Source organism: Suricata suricatta, chromosome 10 (genome assembly GCF_006229205.1).
Source record: "Suricata suricatta isolate VVHF042 chromosome 10, meerkat_22Aug2017_6uvM2_HiC, whole genome shotgun sequence".
NCBI classification, from domain to species: Eukaryota; Metazoa; Chordata; class Mammalia; order Carnivora; family Herpestidae; genus Suricata; species Suricata suricatta.
The window spans coordinates 55,363,063-55,388,270 of record NC_043709.1 but is presented as its reverse complement, the minus strand read 5'-3'; the positions used below and the strand labels follow the sequence as shown (position 1 = coordinate 55,388,270).

At 40.3% G+C, this 25,208-nt stretch overlaps 1 protein-coding gene and 1 long non-coding RNA gene across 8 annotated transcripts in view; one reads left to right on the top strand and one right to left on the bottom strand.

Moving 5' to 3' along the window:
• Positions 1-689: 689 nt before the first annotated feature.
• On the bottom strand, positions 690-18,888 carry LOC115305590. Of its 3 annotated transcripts, none has more exons than XR_003914867.1 (5): positions 18,850-18,888; positions 17,998-18,081; positions 3,349-3,436; positions 2,507-2,565; positions 690-1,440 (listed from the first exon to the last, which is right to left on the bottom strand). It is a non-coding gene; the product is annotated as an uncharacterized LOC115305590 (long non-coding RNA). The 3 variants fall into 3 exon arrangements; XR_003914869.1 differs by having other exon boundaries at positions 3,354-3,436; XR_003914868.1 differs by having other exon boundaries at positions 17,998-18,127; positions 18,850-18,880.
• Positions 18,889-22,769: 3,881 nt separating this feature from the next.
• ATP23 (ATP23 metallopeptidase and ATP synthase assembly factor homolog) overlaps positions 22,770-25,208 on the top strand; it is a 15,701-nt gene continuing 13,262 nt past the window's right edge. For 2 of the 5 annotated variants that reach the window (XM_029955836.1, XM_029955835.1), the window contains exon 1: positions 23,128-23,144. Coding sequence is in view for 1 of the 5 variants with exons in the window: in XM_029955837.1 (XP_029811697.1) it covers positions 22,958-23,144 (187 nt within the window). In the remaining 4 variants the exon portion in view is untranslated. Of the gene's footprint in view, positions 23,145-25,208 lie in introns of all 5 variants that reach the window. The other 3 variants (XM_029955837.1, XM_029955833.1, XM_029955834.1) reach the window with 3 other exon arrangements.

Here is a 25,208-nt window from a genome sequence, read left to right as displayed (position 1 = left end):
AATCGATATATAAATGTCAATGACATATGTTCCATTTTTTTTTTTTTTTTTTTTGCCAAATTAAGTCTCAGAAATCTAGAGTGGAGATTACACTTACAGCACATTCTCAATTTGTACTAGCCACATTTCAGGTTCTTAGTGGCCACACATGACTAGTGGTGACCATTTTAGTACAGTTTAGAGAGAATAAGGAAGCATTGAAGTAGAATTTCTGAAGCATACACATTATTTGATTACACATATACACACATATATGAAAAAAGCCTCCAAGGCTCTTATTATGTAGAGGACTGATTGTCACTCACTATTACCTTTGATCACATATACAGTGACAACACTGGCAATAATGTATGAAGAAAAAGAATACCTTAAGATTATTTTTTCAGCAGATCGTAATCTGGTTGACCTAAAGAAATGTGTGACTTTCTCTCTATATAAAAGGCCTTTAATATATATCTGTTTTTTTCCTATTAAAAAGAGAATTTTCATATTGGAAAAGACTTTTAAAATCATTTATTTTATTTTAATTAAAATTTTTTTCATGTTTATTTTTGAGAGAAAGAGAGAGAGAACATGAGTGGGGAGGGGCAGAGAGAGAAGAGGGACACAGACTCAGAAGCAGGCTCCAGGCTCTGAGCTGTCAGCACAGAGCCTGACGTGGGGCTTGAACTCACCAACCATGAGATCATGACCTGTGCCAAAGTTGGACTCTTAACCGAGTTAAGTTCAGGTGCCCCTGGAATTGTTTATTTTTTAAAGTGAGGAAGCACAGGTTAGAAGATGGATAGAAAACAAACAATAAAGATACCTTTCTGGCTTTCCTTACATGGGATTTTTATGTATTCGTTATTATTTATTGAACCACTAATGTGTCAGACACTAAAACCTTCATTATTAATTCTACAATTCTACAAAGTAGATCTTATTTTCCCCATTTACAGATGAGGAAACTGAGACCTAGAAGTCTCATAATAATGTGTCAAGGTCATAAAGCTCATTAATACAGAGCTAAGAGTCAAACCTACCCTTTTATAGTCCAAAGCCTGTGCTGTTTCTAATACGCTATGCGGCCGCTGTCAGGCTGGGGAAGGAGAGGACTATACAGGACTCGTTGAAGGACTCGTGGGTGATCAGCAAAGCGGCCAAGGGAAGGAGGGTGAAGGGTAAGAGAGAAAGAGCAAAGGAAAGACAGTAGAGATGTGGTATAAGTGGGGAAATGTGGTCAGATGAAGTGTTCGTAGGGTGGTTTTTTCCACCCTCCATAGGTTGATGGCTCAGAGGCCCGTCCGTCTCTGACAGGCAGCCAGGCAAGTGGGCTTGGCGGAGGTGGAAGAGGAAGACATTGGTGAGTTGCTTGACTCCTTTAAAGAGAGGCTGTGCTCTACGGCTGGTTACACAGTTCTGGCCCATTGACAGAGATGCTTTTTTCTGCCTGGGATTCTGAGGATGGTAAGAACAAAGTGAGGGTTAAAGGCAAGTGCCCTCTATTCACACAACATCCTTGAGCTTCTGGTATCTCCTGTCTTCTCCTGGCATACATCTCTTGGTGATGATTAGTTTCCTACCCAGAGGTTTAGCCTTTCCTTGTTTCTTTGTGCTAAAGTTAACAAAAGCAGAAAATTATTTTCTTACGGGGTGAAAATATGTGAATTAAACAAAGATACACTTTGCGGGGAAGATAAACACAACACCAGGCTTTGAGACAATGATAACAACAGAGGTGCAAGGGTATAAATGTGGTTATCCTCAGGGCATCATAGTTCTGCCGTCGCCTGCTCCTGGGTGACAGTCAGACTAGTGACAGGCTTTAGGGATGCACCATGCTTTTTTTCAGGTTCCCAAACACATTGTTCTTGGCACCACCACAGTATGATTAATTGAAAGCAGTTTTGGGTGTTTGTTGTTGTTTGGAGGGTAAGGGGGCCTTTCTGTAAGTCTTTTTGTTATTAGGGTATATTTCAATAAGGATGTGTAGTGTATTACTGTGTTTTAAAGTCACTTGGAAAGGCTCCACATGTGTGGTTATGCCACCAATGCAATACAGTTAGGTTAATCTGTTTAATCTTGTTCTAAAGCATCGCTCGCGCGCACACACACACACACACACACACACACACACACACACACACACACACGGGGGTCAGAGGGCAGCAAAGTCCAGATAAAAAATCCACATAATGAAAACCATAAACGTGAAGGGTGCTTATAGTTCTATGGACTTCCACCTAAAATTATTTTGGGAAAAGCATTAATTTTAGTAAATATAGATGGACATGAAGGTTGGTTCTGACTATATTTTTTAAAAATATAATTTATTGTCAAATTGGCTAACACACAGTGTGTAATGTGTGCTCTTAGGTTTTGGGGTATGTTCTTGTGGTTCATCACTTACATACAACACCCAGTGCTCATCCCAACAAGTGACCTCCTCAATGCCCATCACTCATTTTCCCCTCCCCCACGTTCCCTCCCTTGACTATATATATATTTTTAAAATGAATATTACCAGTGGTTTAGAAGATACTGTGAGCTCTGTCGGTTGGGTTGTGGAAAATGATATAATCCCTGTAGAAGAGAATTAGGCAATATTTAAGAAAACTACCTATGAATTTACCCTTTTACCAAGTTCTGCAGGAATTTATCCTGAAGAAATAGCTCCAATAATACAAAACTACACATGTGGATTATATATTGCAATATATTTGTAATTGGAAAATGTTGGAGATTGTCTAAATCTGTATACATAGAAGACTGAGTACACATAATAGTGTACACATAAGTACTAGGCAGGTTTTATGGAGTAATTTTCAAGATTTACTGCTCAGTAAAAAAAGCAAAAAGGAAAAGAAAATATATATTTATGCTACTTTCTTTCTGGGTAAGAAATAAGGAGAAATGATATACATATGTCTGCTCATTTTTTACTAAAATACACATTGGGAGAATAAAACAGAAACTAATGACACTTGCCTACAGGGGAGAGGAGACAGAGTGGAAGGGATACAGGAGAGAATGACACTTCTTTGGATAAGCATTTGTGTATGCTTTGACTTTTGGAGAGACCAGAGCTGAAGAGTGGCCTGGGCGGCTCAGTCAGTAAAGTCTCTAACTTTGGCTCAGATCATGATCTCATAGTGTGTGGGCTCAAGCCCTGTGTTGGGTTCTGTGCTGACAGCTCAGAGCCCAGAACCTGCTTCAGATTCTGTTTCCCTCTCTCTCTGCCCCTCCCCCGCTCATGCGCTGTCTCTCAAAAATAAACATTAAGGAAAAAAAAAGAGTGGATCTGGCTTTAAGCAGAAATGTGTGGGCCTTCGCTCTATGTTTGGCCTCAGTGTGATTGAGTGATACCTTACACTTTTCTGTGTCCAACTAGTCAGCCTAGAGATTGGGTACTCTTGAGTCAGGAATATGCTTTTATCAGTTGTGATGCTCAGAGCTGAAAGTAATAGAAAATCCAGTTCAAAATCATTTAAACATCTGTTATCTTACGTATTAATAAGACAATAATGGCAGTTATCACAGCTGACTTAAACTGATCAAGACTGATCCTCTTAAGGCTTAGGAGGAGGTGTAATAATGCATTTGGACACATTAAACAAATTTTTTTCATTAGAAAAGGAAGAAGGGAAATGGGGGATTGGATAGGTTGCCACATTCTCTGGCCCAATCAGTGATCATGTTGGTAGGTGGTTATATGGTCTAGTAAATGGTCTCTTAGGGAAAGAAAAAGCTGTAGGCAAAACAAATTCCCTTAGAAGATGTGGGCTGTCAGGTAATTCTTGGCATCTCTCAGATGTTAATTTGGCCACATCTCAACTAGTGATGAAGGTAATTATCTGAAGAGTACCTTATTTTATTGATTTCAAAATAAATAATTTTTTTGTTCAATTTTACAAATATATGATGCTTGTGAAAAATTTAAATCACAAACTAAGAAAATAATTGCAATTGTAAAGAGGAATGAAGAGTATGTGTACTCATGGATTGAAGATTTAAAATTGCTAAGATGGATGGCAACACTCCCCAACCGACCTGAAGATTCAATGCAATCCCTATCAAAATCCCAGTTGGCTTTTTCTCGGAAATTGACAATTCATATGGAAATGCAAGGGATTAACAATAACTAAATAATCTTGAAAATGAAGAACAAAGTTGGAGGACTCAGACTTTTTGAGTTCAAATTTACTGCAAAGTTATAGTAATCAAGACAGTGTGGTACTGGCATGAGAATAGATATACAGATCAATGGAATAAAATTGAGAGTCCAGAGATAAACTATTACATTTATGGTCAATTGATTTTCAACAAGGGTCTCAACACAATTAAATCAGGGAAAGAATAGAATAGTTTTATCAACATGTCGTGCAAGGACATCTGGATATTCACACACAAAAGAATAAAGTTAGACTTCTATCTCATGCCATACATAAAATTAATTCATAAGTATGAATTACAGACCTAACTGTAAGAGCTAAAATGGTAAAATGTCTTGGCCGGTGGGGTCAGTCGATGTGGGTCCTGAGAGAGGGAGTGAGAGTACAGTAGGACAGGGAGCACAGAGTGGAGGGAAGGCAAGGTTTCCAGTCAAGCCGGGCTGCTTCTCTATTGAGAGACCACGCATGTCTTATAAAGGGTAGAAGGCGGGCAGTTGACATGAGTTAGTTGCTAGGAAACAAGGGCGGGGACTGCAGCGTCAGCACGCCGCCTGAGAGGCTAACAAGAAAGGCTTGGGAGGTAAACAAGAAGGCTTCAGCTGAAGGTGATAATGCAGCTCTTGCTGTGCTGGGAGTGATAACGCAGCTCAGCTGTGCCGCCGGTGGCTGATCTTGCAGGTCAAGGCACGTGTCTTTTCTTCTGGCAGCTCCCCACAGTAAAAGTCTTAGAATTAAATATCAAAATAAGTCCCTGGCCTTGGGTTAGTCAGAGCTCTCAGACATGATGCCAAAAGTGTAGCAATAAAAGATTAAGTAGATAAAGTAGACTTTAACTAAAAAAGGACACCATCAAGAAAATGGAAACAGAATGGGAGAGAATATATTCAAGTCACATGTTGATAAGGGACTTGTACCTAGAACATATAGAAAACTCTTAAAATAACAACGGAAAGGGGCACCTGGGTGGCTCAGTCATTTGAGCATCCAACTTAAGCTCAGGTCATGATCTCACAGTTACAGGGTTTGAGCCCTGCATTGGGCTCTGTGTTGACAGCCTGGAGCCTGCTTCTGATTCTGTGTCTCCCTCTTCCTCTGCCCCTCCCCCTCAGCTGCTCACCTCTCTCTCTCTCTCAAAAATAATAAACATTAAAAAAAACAATTGAAAGACAATAATCCAATTGATACACGGGTGAAAGATTTGAACAGATATTTCTCTGATATACAAATGGCCAATAAGCACATGAAGAGATGCTCTACATCATTAGTATTAGGGAAATGCAAATCAAACCCAAAATGAGATATCACTTCACTCCCACTAAGATGGCTATCATAAAAAAGACAGTAAGAAGTGATGGCAAGAATGTAAAGAAATCAAAAGGCACATTGCTGGGGGTGTGGATGTAAAATGATGCAGCTGCTTTGAAAAGCAGTTTGACAGCTCTTCTAAATGTTAAACATGGATGGGGTGTGTGGGTGGCTCAGTCAGTTAAGCGTCCAACTTCAGCTCAAGTCATGACCTCCTGGTTCATGAGTTTGAGCCCTGCGTTGGGCTCTGTACTGACAGCCCAGAGCTTGGAGCCTGCTTCGGATTCTGTGTCTCCCTCTCTCTCTGTTCCTCCCCCACTCATTCTCTCTCTCTCTCTCAAAAATAAATATAAAACATTTAAAAATGTTAAACATGGAGATACTAAATATGACCCAGCTACCACTCAAGAGAAATCAAAATTTAAGTCTACACTACACAATAACTTGTGCACAAATGTTCATAGCAGCTCTACTCACAATAGTCAAAAAGTGGAAACAACCCAAATGTCTATCAACTGACAAATGGATAAATAACATATGGTACACCTATATCATGGAATATATTTGGCAATAGAAAGTAACGAAGTACTGATATACATACATCATGAATGAATCTTAAAAAGTTTGTAAATTAAAAAGCCAGACAGAAGACCACATATCGTAATGTAAGGATGCAGGTCCGATCCGGCCCTCACCACCGGCCTCCCAGCCTTCCGGGAGCAGGTTGCGGCCCACCTCCGCGGTGGAGATGTGCCCAGCGGCTGTAGGGGGGGGCGTTCCCCCGCCTGCCACAGGTCCGATCCAGCCTTCCCCCAAAGGGGAAGGCGCTGGCTTCCCCTGAAAAGGCGCGCATTAAGGAGAGACAACTCCTGCGGTGCCCAATGTGGGGAGCTCGGCCAATACCTTTGACCTTTCTAGAGGAGGGCCTAGTCATGCCCCACGTGGGGCATCCTGGGCCCACTCTGATTGGTCAGTGCTCCGGATGGTGTGATTGGCTCCCACAACTGCCAGGGTTGATGGTGGGGCAGGGATTGGATCACTGTACACCTGTCATCATTTCCTGTAACTCCCCCTCCCAAAGGCATAAAAGGCCCTGCCCTGTCGTTCGGGCTCTCTCCATGTGGCCAGCAGGTCGGCTGGACACTGTGAGCCGGAGCATAAGCTTGTAATAAAGGCCCTTTGCTTTTGCCGGCGGGACTCGGTCTCCCTAGCCGTCTCCCTAGCCATCTCTGGTGTTTGTTTTGGGGTGATTTGGGGTGATTTAAAAAACTTGGGCCCAACAGTATGATTCCTTTGTATGAAATATTCAGAATAGGCAAATCTATAGGGACAGAAAGTAGATTAGTGGCTGCGTAAGACTAGGGAGGATTGGGGAATTGATAAGGGGTGACTAAGGCATAAAGAGTGTCTTGGGGTTATTAAAATGTTCTAAACTTGTGATGTAGAACTTTGTGAATATACTAAAACTCATTAAATTGCACACTTTCAATGACTGAATTGAGTGCACAGTATGCTATAATTTATTTTAAAAAAGAGGTTATAATTGATTATTTAAACCAATGGGAGGATAAATAATAAAAATAAATGGTTATTTATACAGTGAGGGAAGGATAGGACAGGAAGGATGGGGTAGAAACTAGATTTTTCTCTAGTTCTTGTTTTACAGACTTGACTTTAGAACCATGTAAATATTTTATATGAGTTATAAAACAAAGCTACATTAAAAATGCAATCTCTAGGGGCACCTGGGTGACTAAGTTGGTTAAGCGTCTGACTTTGGCTCAGGTCATGATCATGGTTTGTGGGTTTGAGCCCTGTATTGGGCTGTGTGCCTACAGCTCAAAGCCTGAAGCCTGCTTCCGATTCTGTGTCCCCCCTTCTCTCTGCCCTTCCCATGCTCATACTCTGTCTCTCTCTATCTCTCAATAATAAATAAATGTTTTTTTGTAATGTTTTTTATTTATTTTTGATAGAGAGAGACAGTGCGAGCAGGGGAAGGTCAGAGATAGAGAGAGACACAGAGTCGGAAGCAGGCTCCAGGCTCTGAGCTGTCAGCACAGAGCCTGACGTGGGGCTCAAACCCACGAACTGTGAGATCATGACCTGAGCCGAAGCTGGACGCTTAACCAACTGAGCCACCCAGGCTCCCCTAAATAAATGTTTTTTAAAAATGCAATCTCTAAAAACTGAAATCAAGATTAAACAGATTAACCTAACTGTATTGCATTGGTGGCATAACCACACATGTGGAACCTTTCCAAGTGACTTTAAAACACAGTAATACACTACACATCCTTATTGAAATATACCCTAATAACAAAAAGACTTACAGAAAGGCCCACTTACCCTCCAAACAACAACAAACACCCAAAACTGCTTTCAGTTAATCATACTGTGGTGGTAGTGCCAAGACTGTATTCTGAGACTTATTTGTACATGGTGGGAGAAAGCAAATGAGTAATTATGTGGATTTTAGGTATGGGGAAAAGGAGACACAGATGTAAGACTGATGAGGATAGTTCTGATTTTGAATTTGACATATGTGTTATATCTTTAGAACAACAACACATTTCTTAGCTCCACCCACTAGAAAGGTCTAGAACCCATGAACCAACCACCTAGTAGCAATAAACACCCTTACCAGATTGTGGCCTCTAAAATACCATTTCCCATGAAAAAGAACCAGTGTTCCTTGGAGAAACGGTGGATTCTATGTGTGCTTCAGGAAATGTTGGAACAACTTGTCATTTAGAAGGCAAGGAAGTTAGCAAAGACTTAGAACATTGTGTCAAAGACCAAGGGTGCCTGCATGGCTTAGATGGTTAAGTGTTACTCTTGATTTCTGCTCAGGTCATGATCTCCTGATGTATGTACACAACACTCACCTATAAAATATTCTTGCCAAAGACTGAACCTGAATCTGATTGTGCTCCTAGATTTAAGTATCAATTTACAGGAAATAGAGGGAACAAAGAAATGTGTGTGTGTGTGTTTTTAATGTTTATTTATTTTTTGAGATAGAGAGCGAGTAGGGGAGGGGCAGAGAGAGAGGGAGACACAAACCAAAGCAGGCTCCAGGCTCTGAGCTGTCAGCACAGAGACCAATGTGGGGCTTGAACTTCAAGAACCATGAGATCATGACCTGAGCTGAAGCTGGAAGCTTAACGACTGAGCCACTCAGGCGCCCCCAAAGAAATGTGTTTAATAATAAGCCCAGACTATGGGGAACTTTATTGCAGCACTGTCCTTGGACCCAGGCAAGGGGCCCCTGCTGTGACCCTCCTCTAGCTGTACCCCTCTAGAGGGTGAGAAGTCCATGGACTTCCCAGGGGACACACTCCACCTAGAGTTGATGTCTCCCCTTCCACACCATGTTCTGTCTACCTAGAACTCAAGCTTCCCATTCTCTGCAACCCATGCCTGCCTTCAGGGCATGCATGGGCCTGTACTTTGGTTTACCTTCCCATGTTTGGGCTGTCCAGCCAGTGGTGGGTGTTTGCAGAGGGTGTAGATTGGGCTTGGACATATGGGCTGGGGTGTCCTTGAGAAGGAGATGGAACCAGAGGTGGAAAGAAAATGGGACAGCTTGTGGGGCATTTGCCAGGCTCGTGTGCAACCACAAGCCAGTGAGGAACTCCAAGGAGTCTGAGGATTCTAATTTTTTTCTTTTTCTTTTTTATTTATTTTCTTTTTCTTTTTTTGAGGATTCTAAATTTTAAGTTGGCTTTCCAAGTCATTAAGAGGGTTTATTTGTCAAGGTAAGAATGTAGACCATATTTAACTGTTAGCTGGAGTGATGGCATTGAAGTATATAGATACATGGTATTTGGGGCGCCATTTGTGATGTTGTCCCAGGTCTGTAAATGTTAGGATCAGGTCTGCTCTCAAAACTCCTAAGCGCAAACAACCCAATTACTTACTCAAATAAATTGGGAGAAGGAGGGAAGGAGGAAGGGGAGGGAGAGACAGAGAGAGGGAGAATGAATCTGTAGATTAGGAAATAGATGAATGAATTATAATGTATGGACCTAACTGTAAAACAATATATAAGACAACAAAAATTTGAAAACTGATTAGACATAACTGACTTTATAAAGGAATTGTTAGGAGTTTCTTTAGATATGATAATGGCACTGAGGTTGTTTTAGAATCATCCTGACCTTTTAGAGGTATATATTAAACTACTTAAGGATAAAATATTTTGAATTTGCTTCAAAAGTTGGGTTAGGAGAGGGAGTGGGTAAGAATATAGATGAAATAAGATTGGATGAGTTGAAGCTGAGTAGGGGGTACACAGGAGTTCATACTATTCTCTCATTTTTATATAAGTTTGAAACTCACTTGAAATCCCACCAGAAGTTTCCTCTAACATTTAAAAAAAATAGTTTCTACATATTCTTACACATAACTTACATAAATAGCATTACAACGAACATGATACTTTGGCGGCACCTGGGTGGCTCAGTTGGTTAAGCAGCCGATTTTGACTCAGGCCATGATCTCACGGTTTCTGATTGAAGCTCTGCATGGATCTCTCTACTGTCAGCACAGAGCTGCTTCAGATCCTCTGTCCCCCTCCCCCGCCGCCCCTCCTCTGCTCACTCTTTCTCTATCTCTCAAAAATAAGCAAACATTAAAAAAATGAACATAATGCTTTGTAACAAGCTCTTTTCACTCAAAAGTACATTTAAACTCTTATTTATAAAACTTCAAGTTGGTCCCAATTTTTAACCAATGTTGTAATAAACATTCATGCACATGTATCTTTCCTGGTTTATTTGATTACCACCTTTGGGTATATTCATAGACATGTCATTGCTGATTCAGAGGTATGCATATTTAACATTTTGATACATGCTGCCACACTGTACTTCAGAAGGGCTGACCCTAAATATACTCTGACAGAGCCCCATCTCCCATCTCTGCTAATACCAACTTTTGTACACTTGGCTAATCTAATGAAAACATGTTATCTCATTGTTGAGATTATTTATATTTCTTAACTAGCAAGAATAAAGATATTTTCATATGCTTACTTAGTATGTGTGTATGTGATTTGCTTGTTCACATTCTCTACCTGGTGTGTGTGTTAGGGTGTTAAACCCTTTTATTGACATGTAAAAACTCTTTGCAGATTAATAACATATGCTTGTGTCATGTTATTTTGCAAATATTTTCTCTTGGGTTGTTGTTTCAACTTTAATTATACATTGTGTGTGTGTGTGTGTGTGTGTGTGTGTGTGTGTGTGTGTGTGTGTTTGTAGGAGGGTGCATGTAATAATTTTTAATTTTGTGTAGGTTAGCCTAAACTTAAGAGTATTGCGCTTTGGAGTCATGTTTAAGAAGCCCCTTCTCACCACAAAACTATCGATGCTTTTTGTTGTTTTTAAAACCTCATGCAACTTGGGCATCCTCTTTTGTCACTATACATCTACCTCATTCTTTTAAACAATTGCATCATAATGAATTATACAGATGAGTTTTTCTCAGTCTTTTTTCCCCCTATTATTTCCCTGGGAAGCCTGTTTAGAGATTTTTTTCTTAGTCATTCTTTCCATGAAATTTCAATACCACACATATACTGTATATCTATGTACATCAGGCATATTTGTGTTTTATGTGTAAAAGTTTTTTTTGTTTCCCCCACCTGCCGCCAAGAACCAATTTTCGCCTCCTTGGTTGTGATATTGCCCCTTTGAGGTTGCATGATATAGCTATTCCATAACTTAATTATTCCACATATGTGTACTATTTTTGATATTCCAGCACTCTACTATCCATACTTCTCTTTATACACACATTTTATTTATACAGGATAAATTTCTAGAATTGAGAAATTGTGTCAAAAGGTATTAATATTTAAAAATTTAGCAGATAATGCTAAAGACTGTGCCAATACTATGCCAACCGATATATATTGAGAATCTGCTTCAATTTTCACATTTAAGTCATAAATCTCTTTGGAATTTATTCTGGAAAGATGAATAAGGTAAAGATGTAGTTATTTTTCTCCCCAATTCTAGCTCATTGTTCTGAAATATTAAATACTTTATCAAATTAACCTTTACTTGATTTACCATATGTTAAATACGGCAAATACTCCTATTATACTCAGGCTTTGGATTCTGTTCTGGCTGTTTGTTAATACTCTATTACCACCCTATGTTTATCATTCTTGCCTTACGTTTCAATATCTGATTATTTCCCCCCATTTTCTTGGTATTTTAATGTTTTTTTCTCTCAGTGAACTTTGGAGTAATTTTGCCTAGTTCCACAACAGGCAAACGACAACAACAACAACAACGAAAAGCTCTTAAAATACTATTGGTATTAAGATTGGGATTGTGCTGAATTTGTGAATTTAGTGAGAGCTGTAGAGTATTGTTAGAGAGAACATGATAGAGGAACAAATTTAAAATAAGAAACAGAAATAATGTTGACTTAAATATACCTGTATTAGGATGTTTTGAGTAGTAAATGACAAAAATACAGATACAACCCAAGTTTAAGCATAAAATAGTTTTTTTTTTTCTCACTTAACTGAAAAGTCCAGTGGTAAAGCTAATCTTTAGGCATGTTTGGATCTCTGGGCTCAAATAATGTCATCAGGATTTGGTTTCCATCTTCCAGGTTGGCTTTTTAAGCTTCCATTTTAAATAAGCCTCCATATAGTAGCAAAGATGACCTGTCTACTCCATGCTTATATATGGTCGTTAGCACCTGCAGTGTCAGAGGAAGACAGTCTTTTTGCTTATAGTGCTAGTGAAAGTATCAGTGGTGGTTGTCATTGGCCAGATGGGGATCAAGCATAGGAGTGGGGGCAGGGTGGGAGTTGGGAATCAGCTCCGCTTGAACCACACAAGCCACGGTTGGCAAGGAGTGGTTTCTCGAAGGGATGCGGAATAACAAAACAAAACAAAACAAAGCAGGGGTTATGTACTATAATGCCTACTTATAAAAAGAAGATTTTAAGGAGACATTAAGAAATATTACAGATTTGGGGCGGATTGGGTGGCTCAGTCAGTTAAGCATCCGACTCTTAGTTTCTACTCAGGTCATGATCTCGTGGTTTGTGAGTTCGAGCCCTGTGTCTGGCTTCTCACTGATAGTGCAGAGAGACTGCTTGGGATTCTTTCTCTCTCTGCCTCTCCACCACCCCCTCCTCTCTAAGTAAATAAACTTAAAAAAATAAAAAAAGAGAAAATTTACAAAGTTAAAGTTCTAATACTATTTTTCAGCATATTAAAAGTTACTTTGGGGCTATAAGGGTAAAAAGAAATGAGGCACCAAGTAGGAAAATATGTTGAGAGATTAAGCAAAATATTATCTCTGTTACTAATATTTGTCAGAATTATAATGCTGATTTTTAAAATTTTAACGTTTATTTATTTTTGAGAGAGAGAAAGAGAGAGAAGGAGAGGGAGAGACAGAGCATGAATGAGGAAGGGGCAAAGAGAGACACACACACACACAGAATGCAAGGCAGGCTCCAGGCTCTGAGTTGTCAGCATAGAGCCCAATGTGGGGCTCGAACCCATGGACTGCGAGATCATGACCTGATCCAAAGTCAGACGCTTAACCAACTGAACCCCCAGGCGTCCCTTATAACGTTGATTTTTGACAATGACTCTTCTCCCTTTTAGTGATCTCATTACTGTTTAGATCCTCCAAAGTCTTGCTTTATGAATTTATCCTTTTTTTGCAACTCAGTCCTCTTCTTCTCTTCTAGTTTTGCCCCCTGATCTTAAGTAACTCCATTCCCTTCCTCCCTTAGCAAATCAAAAGCCTCTTAATTCTATAGGGTCTTTCACACTCCTCTCCCTTTCATTCATTGGTCCACTATAAAGAAATTGTTTATTTGAAAGTCACCAGTGATTTCCTTAATCACTAAATCCAATGGTCTTAGGTCCTCCTCCTTGGTGGCCTGCTGTCTCTATAGTATTTGAGAATACTGATTGACCTCTCTTTCTTGAAACATGGATTTTTGGTTCCTATCTAACTCACTGTCCTGATGGCTCTCTTAGCTTTCTTGTGACTTCTTCCTTGTTTACTCTGTTGGCTCTTCCTTACTTTCTTTACACTTGGGTGACTCTCAAGGTTTTGGCTTCAAACCGTTTTTCTATTCACTATCTTGGCAGTTGCAAACACTCCTTTTAGAAGAAAAGTATGCACCTTCAATTTAGATGCTTCTGATCAGTTCCTCCCGACATCTGCATGAACCAATCTTAACTAGCCATTACGAAAGTCCAGCGTAACTTCTAAAAATTTTTTCTCTTCTGAATCCCATGGTAACTTTTTTTTAATGGTACTTTCAAACTTAGATTAATTAATTAAATATAAGACTTGACTTACTTTCTAGCCTATAATCTTCTTTGAGAACATTTCGATTTCAACCCTGTATCTTAGGATGCTAGTGAAAAACATGGTGTATTTATTAATCTGTTTATTTAACATACATTAAGCACCTATTATATATTGTCTAGGTGCTGGATAAGGGGTGAAAAAATATATGGTTTCTTCCCTCATAGAATTTATAATCTTAATAACAGATACATATTGTGATATATGTTTAATACAACTTTGAGAGAATGAATCTTACATCTTTAACACCGTATCCTCTCTTCCTTACATTTCCTGCACCCTTTGCCTGTATAATCCCACAGATTTCTCAAACTCAACAGCTGAATCTGATTCATGTGCAGTGGATGCCTATGACTGAGAAGTTTGTCCTGTGTTTAAAAAACCCAGAGTCAAGCACCTACTCTCTCTGCCGATTTTAGTATTCATCTTAATGTTACCACCTCCTCCTCATTACCTAGAGGAAATCTTGGTATTATTCTCTGTGATTGCTTCTTCTTTATATTTAGTTCTTTTCATTCAAACACTTACCATTCTTGTGCAGGGATTTTTATCTGTGCTACAGAAGTTGAAAATTAGTGACCATGGACTGTATCTAGCCAGCCAGTTTTATTTGTCCTGTATAATATTCTTACAAATATGGTGTTCTTGTTTCCCATGAAAAATTAGAAAAACTGACAATGTGGGGTCCTCACTCCAGAATTGCCTGGAGTTTTAGATGAGACACCTAAACTATCACTCTAATTTCTACCATTCCCTATTTTAGTTACATCAATTTTATTTACTCATTTATGAAACCTTCTTAATCCTTTATTTAGGTATGTGAGTTTGCAATCTCTGGCCTGTGTGATCACGGGATGTTAGTGTTAGACAACGTATTAAGAGATCATCTTGTCTAAGAGTCTCCTTCCTCTTTCTCTCTCTAAGAGATAAAGAATTGAAGTCCAAATAGCTTATATTACCTGACCAATGTTATACAGCTAATGTGTAACAAGATTCTTTTAGTTGCCATTAGACCCCTTCCTCACCTGAGTGGGCTGAGTCCCTAATCTAGACCTAGTGTCCCTCAAATTCTCCATCCAGGGCCCTCACATAGAATTTTCAGGTTCAAGGTCTCTGGACTTAAAACTCTTGCTTTATCAGGCCCTGAGGCCTGAGTCCTCTATCGGGTAAACTACAGGTAAACTAATTCTTAAAAATTAAAATATTGGTCCCAAATTTTCTAGTCTTATTCTCCTAGTGCTTACCTATATAGAATAAGGCTAGAAAGGTTGGGACCGATATTTTAATATATATGTATATATACATCACATTTTCCTGGGGAGTTTGTGCGTTATCCAAAAAACACCCTATGCATTCCAACCTTTTTGTTTCGTGTACACTTGCCACCTAGATTATCTTTTCCCAAACTCTGCCTGACATGACCTTTTCATCCTTTAAAATCTATTTGAATGCTATCTCTCCCATACAGTGTACAATGTAGTAGTTAAGAAGGTGGTTTTCTTTTTATTCTTTTTTTTTTTTTAACATTTATTTGTTTTTGAGAGACAGAAAGAGACAGATCATGAGCAGGGGAGGGTCAGAGAGAGGGACACACAGAATTGGAAGCAGGCTCCAGGCTCTGAGCTAGCTGTCAGCACAGAGCCCGACGTGGGGCTTGAACCCACGAACTATGAGATCATGACCTGAGCCGAAGTTGGATGCTCAGCCGACTGAGCCACCCAGGCACCCTAAGAAGGTGGTTTTCAAGGGACAGAATTGGTTTGAAATCCTGGCTCTGTCGTTACCAGCCATGTGACCCTGGACAATTTACCTAATCTCTGTACATCTGAGTATCCCCTTTTACAAATGGTTAAACATGATCCCACTGGTTGAAAGTATTTCTATGTACTGCAGGAATCCCAGTTCAGTTGTTTGCTTCAAACATTGCCTTGATTTATAGTTACTCATGTTAGTTATCTTAGGAAGCGTGCTCACTTAAGCAGCACATAAACTAAAAACGTTGTCTCAGGACTCATCATACTATCTTACTAGTTTTTCATTATATATTATAAATATGCAATTATATATTATAGTTATACTTTCACAATAAATGAGGGCAGGGACTGGGCAGGGACTTTGTCTTACATGTACTTCTATTTCTCACTGTCGTTACTAAGAGCTTGTAATTACTGAGTTAATAAATAGGAGTATAAGTTTTCTGAGATGTTCCAAAATTCTATAAAAATAGAATAAACACAATAGTAATAGATGAATCTCATATTATTCCCTTATGAGGACCCAGGGAGGAATTTTTCTCAGGTTTCTATACCAAACTATATTTCTCTTAAACAACTTAAAAAACATCTTACAGACCACGTGAAACTTAGAACTATGTTTTGCTTTTGCTTTAGTTGCTCGGGGCCTCAGAGATTCATTTGTGGGGGCATGCCTCTAGCAATTACACAGGACCTTTTGGCATAATTATTTTGGGGGTATTAACATATCCTTGCTTTATTTTGTTTATTTTGTTTGTTTTCCAATAACCTTTTGCCTCTTCCTATCATTTTCTCCGATGATAGCATATAGCTCTTTCTGAGCACACTCAATCTTTTGTGAGGCTGGTGGGACATCAATAAATTATATGCATCTATAAAATACATTTATACATATACATACCTATACATTCTTATAGGTTGTTAAAACATCAAATTTCTTTTGATTTTCTACTTCACAGAGAGATATCATCTATTTCAAGGTCATTGGGAGAGCACATCCTCAACTTCCTTCCTCACTTATAAAGTTAGTCACACCTTTAAAAGAGTGACATTTTATATGTCCTTAAAAATATACATTTTTCATGTGGAATATGGATAAGCAGAAAGGATAGCAAATACCAGAAAAACCCACCATGTAAGAACCTACATATTGCTGTTTTCATAACCCACTTGTCTCTCTTAATGTATTTTACATATCTTTTCTTATCATGAGTCTTCTAAATCATTTTTAATCGTTCAAAGCATCCCACTAATTGTATATCAGGGTAGTCAGTCAGACTGCAACTGCACATTCCTTTCCTATAAAACTTGAAGATGCTCTTTTTTTCAATGTTTATACATTTTTGAGAGAGAGAGAGAGTGAGTGAGCAGGGAAGGGGCAGAGAGAGAGGGAGATACAGGATCCAAAGCAGGCTCCAGGCTCTGAGCTGTCAGCACAGAGCTTGACGTGGGGCTCGAACCCATGAACTGTGAGATCATGACCTGAGCTGAAGTCGGACGCTTAACCGACCGAGCCACCCAGGCTCCCCATAAAACCTGAAGATGCTCTTACAGTAACTAATATAAGTGAACTTCTCTTATCTGCAACCGTGTTATCCATGTCTAAGAAGTATGGGTATAATGTATTTCACTTATCTTTCATTGGTGGACAAGCTGAAATGAACTCCACCCAACTTAATATGTGTGCAGTTTTATTTCCTTTTGAGAATTTCCTAGAAGTACGCTTCCTTAGTCAAAGTATATATACATTTTAAGGATATATAGTCCTAAAATGCCTGGGGGAGAGACGTACCAGTTTCTATTCCCATCTGCAGTGTCTATTTAACTGAGCCCTTACCCAACACACATACTATTTTCTTTTTTAATCTTTGCCATTTTTTTTACATATTAGTTTTTAAATGTTTATTCATTTTTGAGAGAGTGAGTGTGAGCGGGGAAGAGCAGAGAGAGAGGGGAACAGAGGGTCGGAAGCACAGGAACTGTGAGATCATGACCTGAGCCAAAATTCGAAGCTCAACCGAGCCACCCAGGCTCCCCAATCTTTGCCAATTTAATAGGCACTTAATATCCCATTTATATTATTACTAATGTGGTTGGGTATACAGATTATTGGCCATATATATGTATTTTGATATATCTTCATTCCTCTTGCCAACTTATAAGAGATTTAAAATTATTATCATCCATAACCCACTTTGACAGCTTCCTACCTGGTTCCACCACCTAAGCTATTTATGTACTTGATGTGTGGATCTTATCTCCTCCTATTTCTTTAGAGAATCATTCAGTTATTCTCTTTGTTGGCAGTATCTTTAACTTCTGACTACTAGCTTTTTTTCTCTTGTACTAATACACACCACTAAGTCTCTTAAAGAAAAACCTCAACTTTTTTCTTTTACTTGACTTTTTCTCTGGCTACTGACCTTTCTCTTTTCCTTTCCAGCCAAACTTCTTGAAAGATCTGTCTTCACATACTGTGTCCACTTCATCTCTGTCTCTTCAATTCACTACAGAACAGATTTACATTCAAGTCTTCAAAGGCCTTCTTTGTTGCTAAGATTTTTTTAAAATTTTTAAAAAATGTTTTATTTATTTTTGAGACAGAGAGAGACGGAACATGAGTGGGAGAGGCAGAGAGAGAGGGAGACACAGAATCCGAAGATGGGCTCCAGGCTCTGAGCTAGCTGTCAGCACAGAGCCTGACAAGGGGCTTGAACCCACCAACGTGAGATCATGACCTGAGCTGAAGTCGGAGGCTTAACCGACTGAGCCACTCAGGCGCCCCTTGCTAAGGTTTTAATAACAATTATATCCTATATATATTTATGAAAAATCAGGTTACAACATGATTTTCCTCAAATAAACTCAACTGTGTAAAAAATATTTGGGCTGAGGAAAAAAGTGATAGGTAATATATGAAAAGTTTAAGTCACTGCTAAATAGTGGGGATGAGTAGTGACTTTTCTTTAGCTTTTTTTCTTTTTAGTTTTCCTCAACTGAAAAAAAATTTACTTTGATATTAGAACACATTGCAATGTAATATTGAAACTATTAACCTACATTTTTAAAAAAATTAAATTAATTTTTTAAATTTACATCTAAATTAGTTGGCATAAGTGCAACAATGATTTCAGGATTCCTTAATGCCCATTTAGCTCATGCCCCCTCCCACAACCCCTCCAGAAACCCTCTGTCTGTTCTCCATATTTGAGTCTCTTATGTTTTGTCCTTCTTCCTGTTTTTATTTTATTTTATTTTTTTGTTTCTCAACTTACATTTTTTAAAAGGAAGAAGAAAGAAGTGCCTGGGTGGCTCAGTCGGTTAAGCCTCCGACTTCGGCTCAGGCCAGATCTCATGTTCGTGGGTTCGAGCCCCGCATCAGGCTCTGTGCTGACAGCTAGCTCAGAGCCTGGAGCCTGCTTCCGGTTCTGTGTCTCCTTCTCTCTCTGCCCCTCCCCCTCTCATGCTCTGTCTGTCTCTCTCTCTCTCTCTCTCTCTGTATCAAAAATAAACAAAACATTAAAAAAAATTAAAAAAAAAAGGAAGAAGAAAACTTAGAGAAGTGACAGGTGCCACTGGCCGACACTTTCTCTTCAAGGCGCCAAGGGTAGGAGGGCGCCACCCAGAGTCCCTGGGCAGGTGTCCCTGCCGGAGGCACGACTGGGTAACCTCTTGATAGAACAGTCTTCTCTTAGAAAGGCCCTCATGCCCCTAACCTCTGAGAACCCGGCCTCCACTGCTTAACAGCTTCAAACTGCGGATAACTGCCAATGGTTTCCGGTTGCCCTGGCAACAGCCAGCAACCCTCGCCCCGCCTAATTTAGCTTCTGTCGGTCTTCCCAGAATGCAGCGCGCCTCCTCCCTTTCTCTTCTGGTTCCGAGGGCTGACGCCTACCGGAAGTAGATGCCTGTCAGTCTCCCGTGACCGCACTAGTGGCGTTTTTTCTGCGGAGGGTTGGGGGGCTGGGGGGACGCGGGGCGGTGGGGGGCGGGGGTATGAGGTGGGTGGGGGCAGTGAGAGATAAACTGTTTTGTTCTTTCCCAGTATTCAAAATTACAGCTGGAAAGCTAAGGAAACGTCGTAAACCCGCCAAATTTTTGTGGACCCTCGCTCAATAAATGGATTAAACGTTATTAAAAAGCTGAAAGGTGGAACGCACTTTAAAATTATAAGGCAACTTCATGTGTTGCTGTGATATACTTAAACAAATTCCAATGAAAAAGCAACTATTGAAAACGAAGAGAAGCACAAAAACAAAACACCCAAGTCTCATCCACATAGAAATAACCACTGTAAATACTGGGGTAGCCTTCCAGACCCTTTCTACACGTATAGTAAATGAAGTTTCAAAATGGAATAGCGTTCATGCTGTTTTGTAACAAATTTTATAAGTATATTTAAAAAGACACTACAATAACATGGTTTCATGTATTCCATTGTATCTCTTGGATACTGAAAACGGTTTTTGCTCTTTTTGCTCTTATTTGGTGTTGCAATGGAGAAATGAAAATCCTTATAGCCAACTCTTTACTTATGCTCTCATTTCTTTGTGGTAATTACTTTTCTCTTTTTACCTTAGTCCTTTGTATTTGCACTTCTTTATCTCTCCCATAACACCTTCCCATTCCTCTCCTATGTCTTTATGCTGTAAAGGAATGAAGTTACACATATTGCATCCAAAGCCTACACAATTTTTTAAAGTTCACTTTTCTGATTGTAAAGGTAATACATGCTTATTGTGGACCACTAGGAAAATTCAAAATATAATAAAAATACCCCAAGATCTAGGGATCTACCGATCATGTTTTGGCATAATTATTTTCTAGTTCTCCTTCTTTGTTGCCTTCAGTGATGAATATTGAAAAAATATTTGCTAATTTGATAGGGGAAAGTAACAGCTTTTAATTTGCATTTCCCCCCTTATTCATGTAACTGGATAATATTTCAAATAGTATTTCACTAGCTTACAGGCTATGGTCCATGTCAGGCCCCATTTTCTCTAGCCTTTCCTGAGTATTGCAGACTCATTACAATAACTTGTAATGGTGTAGTTTTCTATATACTTATGTTGTAGCTCCCTAACTAGATTGAAGGGTGGTTGTGTGGTCCTGGATTATTCAATATTGGTGAACCCACTTTCTTTATCAGCAAAATAGTGATGATAATGCTTATTTTGTAGAGTTGTGGTCAAGATTAGAAATAATGAATCCAAGGTGAGCTCAATAAAGTGGCTTAAAAAACTATTATAGCTTTAGCAATCTGTTATAGGAGGTGTTCATGTTTTCATATTTCAGATGCATGAATAATCCCAGCATCCCATCCAATTTGTGTGTTTTTCATTTCCCCCCTCTATTACCCCATTAGTTTTGCCCATTTATGCTATTCTTTAAGTGGTTATCCTTGTTATTACAACTAAATAAATCTACTACAAATTAGTCCTTTTACCACTTCCCGGTCAATACAAACCCACTTGACTTTTGCTGTCATTTATTCTACATACATTTTATTTTTATCTTTTTTTGAAAATATTTTTCTTTTTACCTTTTGACTTTCTTAACCCATTTTTCCCATTCTCCACCCCCACTCTGGCAACTACCAAGCTATTCTCTGTATCCATGAACTTGTGGGCTGTTGTTTTCTTTTTGTATTAGTTTGCATATCGAAGAGAAAGCATGGTATTTGTCCTTCTGTGTCTGACTTATTTCACTTAGCATAATGCCTTCGAGGTCCATCCATGTTGTTTTAAATGGCAAGATTTCATCATTTTTTTTGAATGACTGAATAACATTCCATTGTTTATTTATACCACTATTTCTTCATTCATTCTTCAATGGTTAAGATTGCTTAAGGTTGCTTTCATCTTTTGGCTATTGTAAACCATGCTGCAGTGAACATGGGGTACGTGTATGTTTTCAAGTTAGTGTTTTTGTTTTCTTTGGATAAATACCCAGAAGTGGAATTGCTGGATCATACGGTGCCTCTATTTTTAATTTCTTGAGGAAGCTCCATACTGTTTTCTAAGTGGCTTCACCAATTTACTTTCCCATTAACAGTGCACAAGAGTTCCCTATTCTCCACATATTCACCCCACTTGTTATTTGTCTTTTTATTAATAGCCATTCTGAGAGGTGTAAGGTGATATCTATCTCATTGTGGTTTTGATTTGCACTCAATTTAGATATTTGTTAAGCACTCATGACACAAAGTAGTTTGAAATACTTAAGGTCTCTTGAACACAAATTATTTCAATATGCTTCTCACATAAACCATATGCTCCTCTTCAACCTGATCAATTCTCATATTATTGGTTCCTCAGTCTCTGCCATTATGCTTGGTCCATCATAATAGGTGCTGAACAAATATGTGAGCTGAACTGGGTAATTTAGTGGAAAAAGAGAAATACAAATTCGCTAAAACCTGACAAGTTGTGATGAAAATGGTAACAGATGTAAAGTATTTTGTACCTTGGGAGACCAGGAGCGAATAATTTTGATTAAGGTATCTGGGAATGCCTTGTGGAGTAGGTAGATTTGATCAGGACCTGGATCATAAGGACTGAGGAAAAGGGCTTAATAGATGGAAGTGAGTTAAGCCTTGGAGATAGAAGTAAACTGGTTGTGTTATGTCATCAGAAAGTTATTTGGCGTGGCAAGAGAGTAGGGTGGGTGAATGGGCCCTGGTGAAGCAGAAACAAAGTAGTTGTGTCCCACATTTTGAGGATTTTGAGACAAGCAGTCATTATAATTGCAGCTTTCAAACGTTTCTGGAAAGTACTGGTTTCATTATGGCTTTGGACTTCAGGAAACAGGTGGGCCAGACTGCAACTGGCCTGCTGGTTGGAAAAGACAGGGACTGGGAGAATGCCTGAGACCTTCGGAGCATAAAAGGACTTAAGGGCTAGTACCCAGGAACGAGTGTCCACGAAGAGGTGGGCTGCATACTCACGCTTATGAGGACGGGCTAACCAAGCCGTAGGGAAGCAGCGAAGCCCAAAGCAGCCCCGGAGACGCCTGCAAGGGCACCTGCCAGGCCCAAGTCCTTCTGCGGCTGGCATCAGGAGCCCCCCGCACCCCGCGCCCGCTTTAACTGGCGGTTCTGGCCCCGCCCCTCCTGGGCCTCCACACCATGGCCCCGCCCCTTCCAGCGCCTCTGGCCCCGCCCCTCCTGCGCCTCTCGCCCCTCCCAGTGTCTCTTGCTTGGTTTGGAGGCCCAACAGCCCAAAGTCCCTAGACACGCTGTGTGACGGTCGCCCTTCCTGGGGCCGGTTGGCCCGGCAGAAGGAGGATCTGGGCGGCCCGGTTGGCAGAGGGAGGTTGCCTTTCCCGGGTCTCCTAGCCGGCCGCCCGAGGCAGGAGGAAGCAGCGGCGAGGTCTGCGGGCTGCATGGCTGGAGCTCCGGCCGAGAGCGGGCCCGGCGCGGCGGCGGGGGAACAGCTGCCGCAGCAACACGTTGCTTGCCAGGTCTTCCCCGAGCGGCTGGCTCAGGGGAATCCCAAGCAAGGGTTCCTTTCCAGCTTCTTCACCAACAACCAGAAGTGCCAGCTTATGCTCCTGAAGACGCTGGAGACAAGTAGGATCCGTGACCCGGAGGCCAGGGGTGGGCGAGGTGGTGTCTGCGACCCAGAGGGCAGGGTCTCTGGGTTCATCCCGGGTGTGGCATGAGCAGGGTTCAGGCACCTCTGAGCAGAGTCCAGACAGATTCGGCATCGTGGGGGCAGGGGGTGGTGGTGGGGGTTTGGGCCTCAGTTTCCCTATCAGAGGTAGTGTTGAGAGGCCTTTCAGTCCTACTCTTGCTTGTGGATTGAGGGCGGAGTCGGATAGGAGTTTGCCCTTTTCAGTCACACTCACAGGTCTGATAGATCCTCCGATTTCTTGTGTAAATTATGCAGCAGTATGAGGACTTCAGGTTGTGGGTGAAGCAGAGTTTTAAAGTGACTCGTTAATTAAGGCATTACTGCAGGCAGCGCAAAAACAGTTTTGCGAACTACTTTCATTGGAAGGGGTTCTTAACCTTCATACATGGATGGGCTTCCCAGCGTAGAAACCTCTGAAATGGGCTACGAAATCGTGTGTATGCACCGGAGTGCATTTTTCTGGGGAGAGAGTTCTGGCTTCATCATATTCTGGAAGAGGCCAACAACCCCCAAAGAGTCAAGAATCACTGCTGTGGGTTAAATAGGGACACAGCTACCTGCTGATCAATTTCTTAGTCCCAGGGACATTAACACTAGAGATTTCTTAACTCCTTTACATTGATATGGACTTCCTAAGTTTACGTCAGATACATTTAGAAAATCAAAGTCATAAACCTACTTGTCCTAAAGCAAGGTGACTGCTTCATAGCTGGCCAATCACAGTTCAAAAGTCAACCACCTAGAGCTTTTCCAGCCTTCTTGAGATTACCTTCATGTTAGGAAATCCAGGGAGGGGGGAGGGGAAAGGGGGTAATGGGAATATTGAGGCTGTTTTCACTTGGAAATATATATGGAATGCCTCCTAGGTTCTGGTAAGGGGAAATACAAAGATGGTAGGGGCCCAGACTGTGCATTTTAGAGGGTTAAAGTGGAATGCAGTGGAGGGAGCATGGGCTGAAGAGTTAGACATTAAGTTCAGATTCTGGTCCTTCTCCTTATCAGGTGTGGAAGACTGGCTTAATTCTCTGATCCCCTCTATCCTTTTCTGCACACACAGAAAGGGAAGAGTAGGGATAAAAATACCTCTTTTAGAGTTGTGAGGAATAGATTTTATAAATGTAGATTGTGACCATATCAGGAGCTGAGTAACGGCTAACTGTGCTTACAGTGGAAGAGACCACAGTGGAGGAGATGTAGAAATAGGGTGTGAGGAGGGTGGTGTGGTGAGCTTGAACCCCAATAGGAATTAGCAAGTCTCAAGTTTTGCCTGGAGGGCTGCAGGGCGAAGTGTTAGTGGTATTGAAGCATCAACCTATGGCTTTACAGTCCTAAACCCGAGAGAGACTCGGCCTCAAGGGAGATCTTTGTTCTCTTTCTCTCTCTCTCCTTTAAATTTGAATCCACGTTATTTAACATATAGTGTAATGATGGTTTCAGGAGTAGAATTTAGTGATTCATCACTTGCAAATAACACCCAGTGCTCTTTTTTTTTTTTTTTTTTAAAGCTAGCTACTGTCATCTGGGCTATGAGTTTCTTTGGCACTGTAACTTCCTCAGGAGGCTTCTAGTCTTTTTGCTCCTGGTGTATTCTATGAGCTAGTATATAAAACCAGAGATCTTGCCGAACCTGTACTGGGTCTAGATTCTGGTTTGGGTATTTCTTTCTCTAAGCAGCAGGCGTTGGTTGTCTTCCTGACACTCAACCTTACACTTAATCTTGAACTGTACCTTAGAACAATTGGAGATGGCACAAAAACAGACACATAGACCAATGGATTAGAATAGAGAACCCAGAACTGGACCCACAAATGTATGGCCAATTAATTTTTGACAAAGCAGGAAAGAGTATCCAATGGAAAAAAGACTGCCTCTTTAGCAGGTGGTGCTGGGAGAACTGGACAGCAACATGCAGAAGAATGAAACTAGACCACTTTCTTACACCATACACAAAAATAAACTCAAAATGGCTGAAGGACCTCAATGTGAACAGGAAACCATCA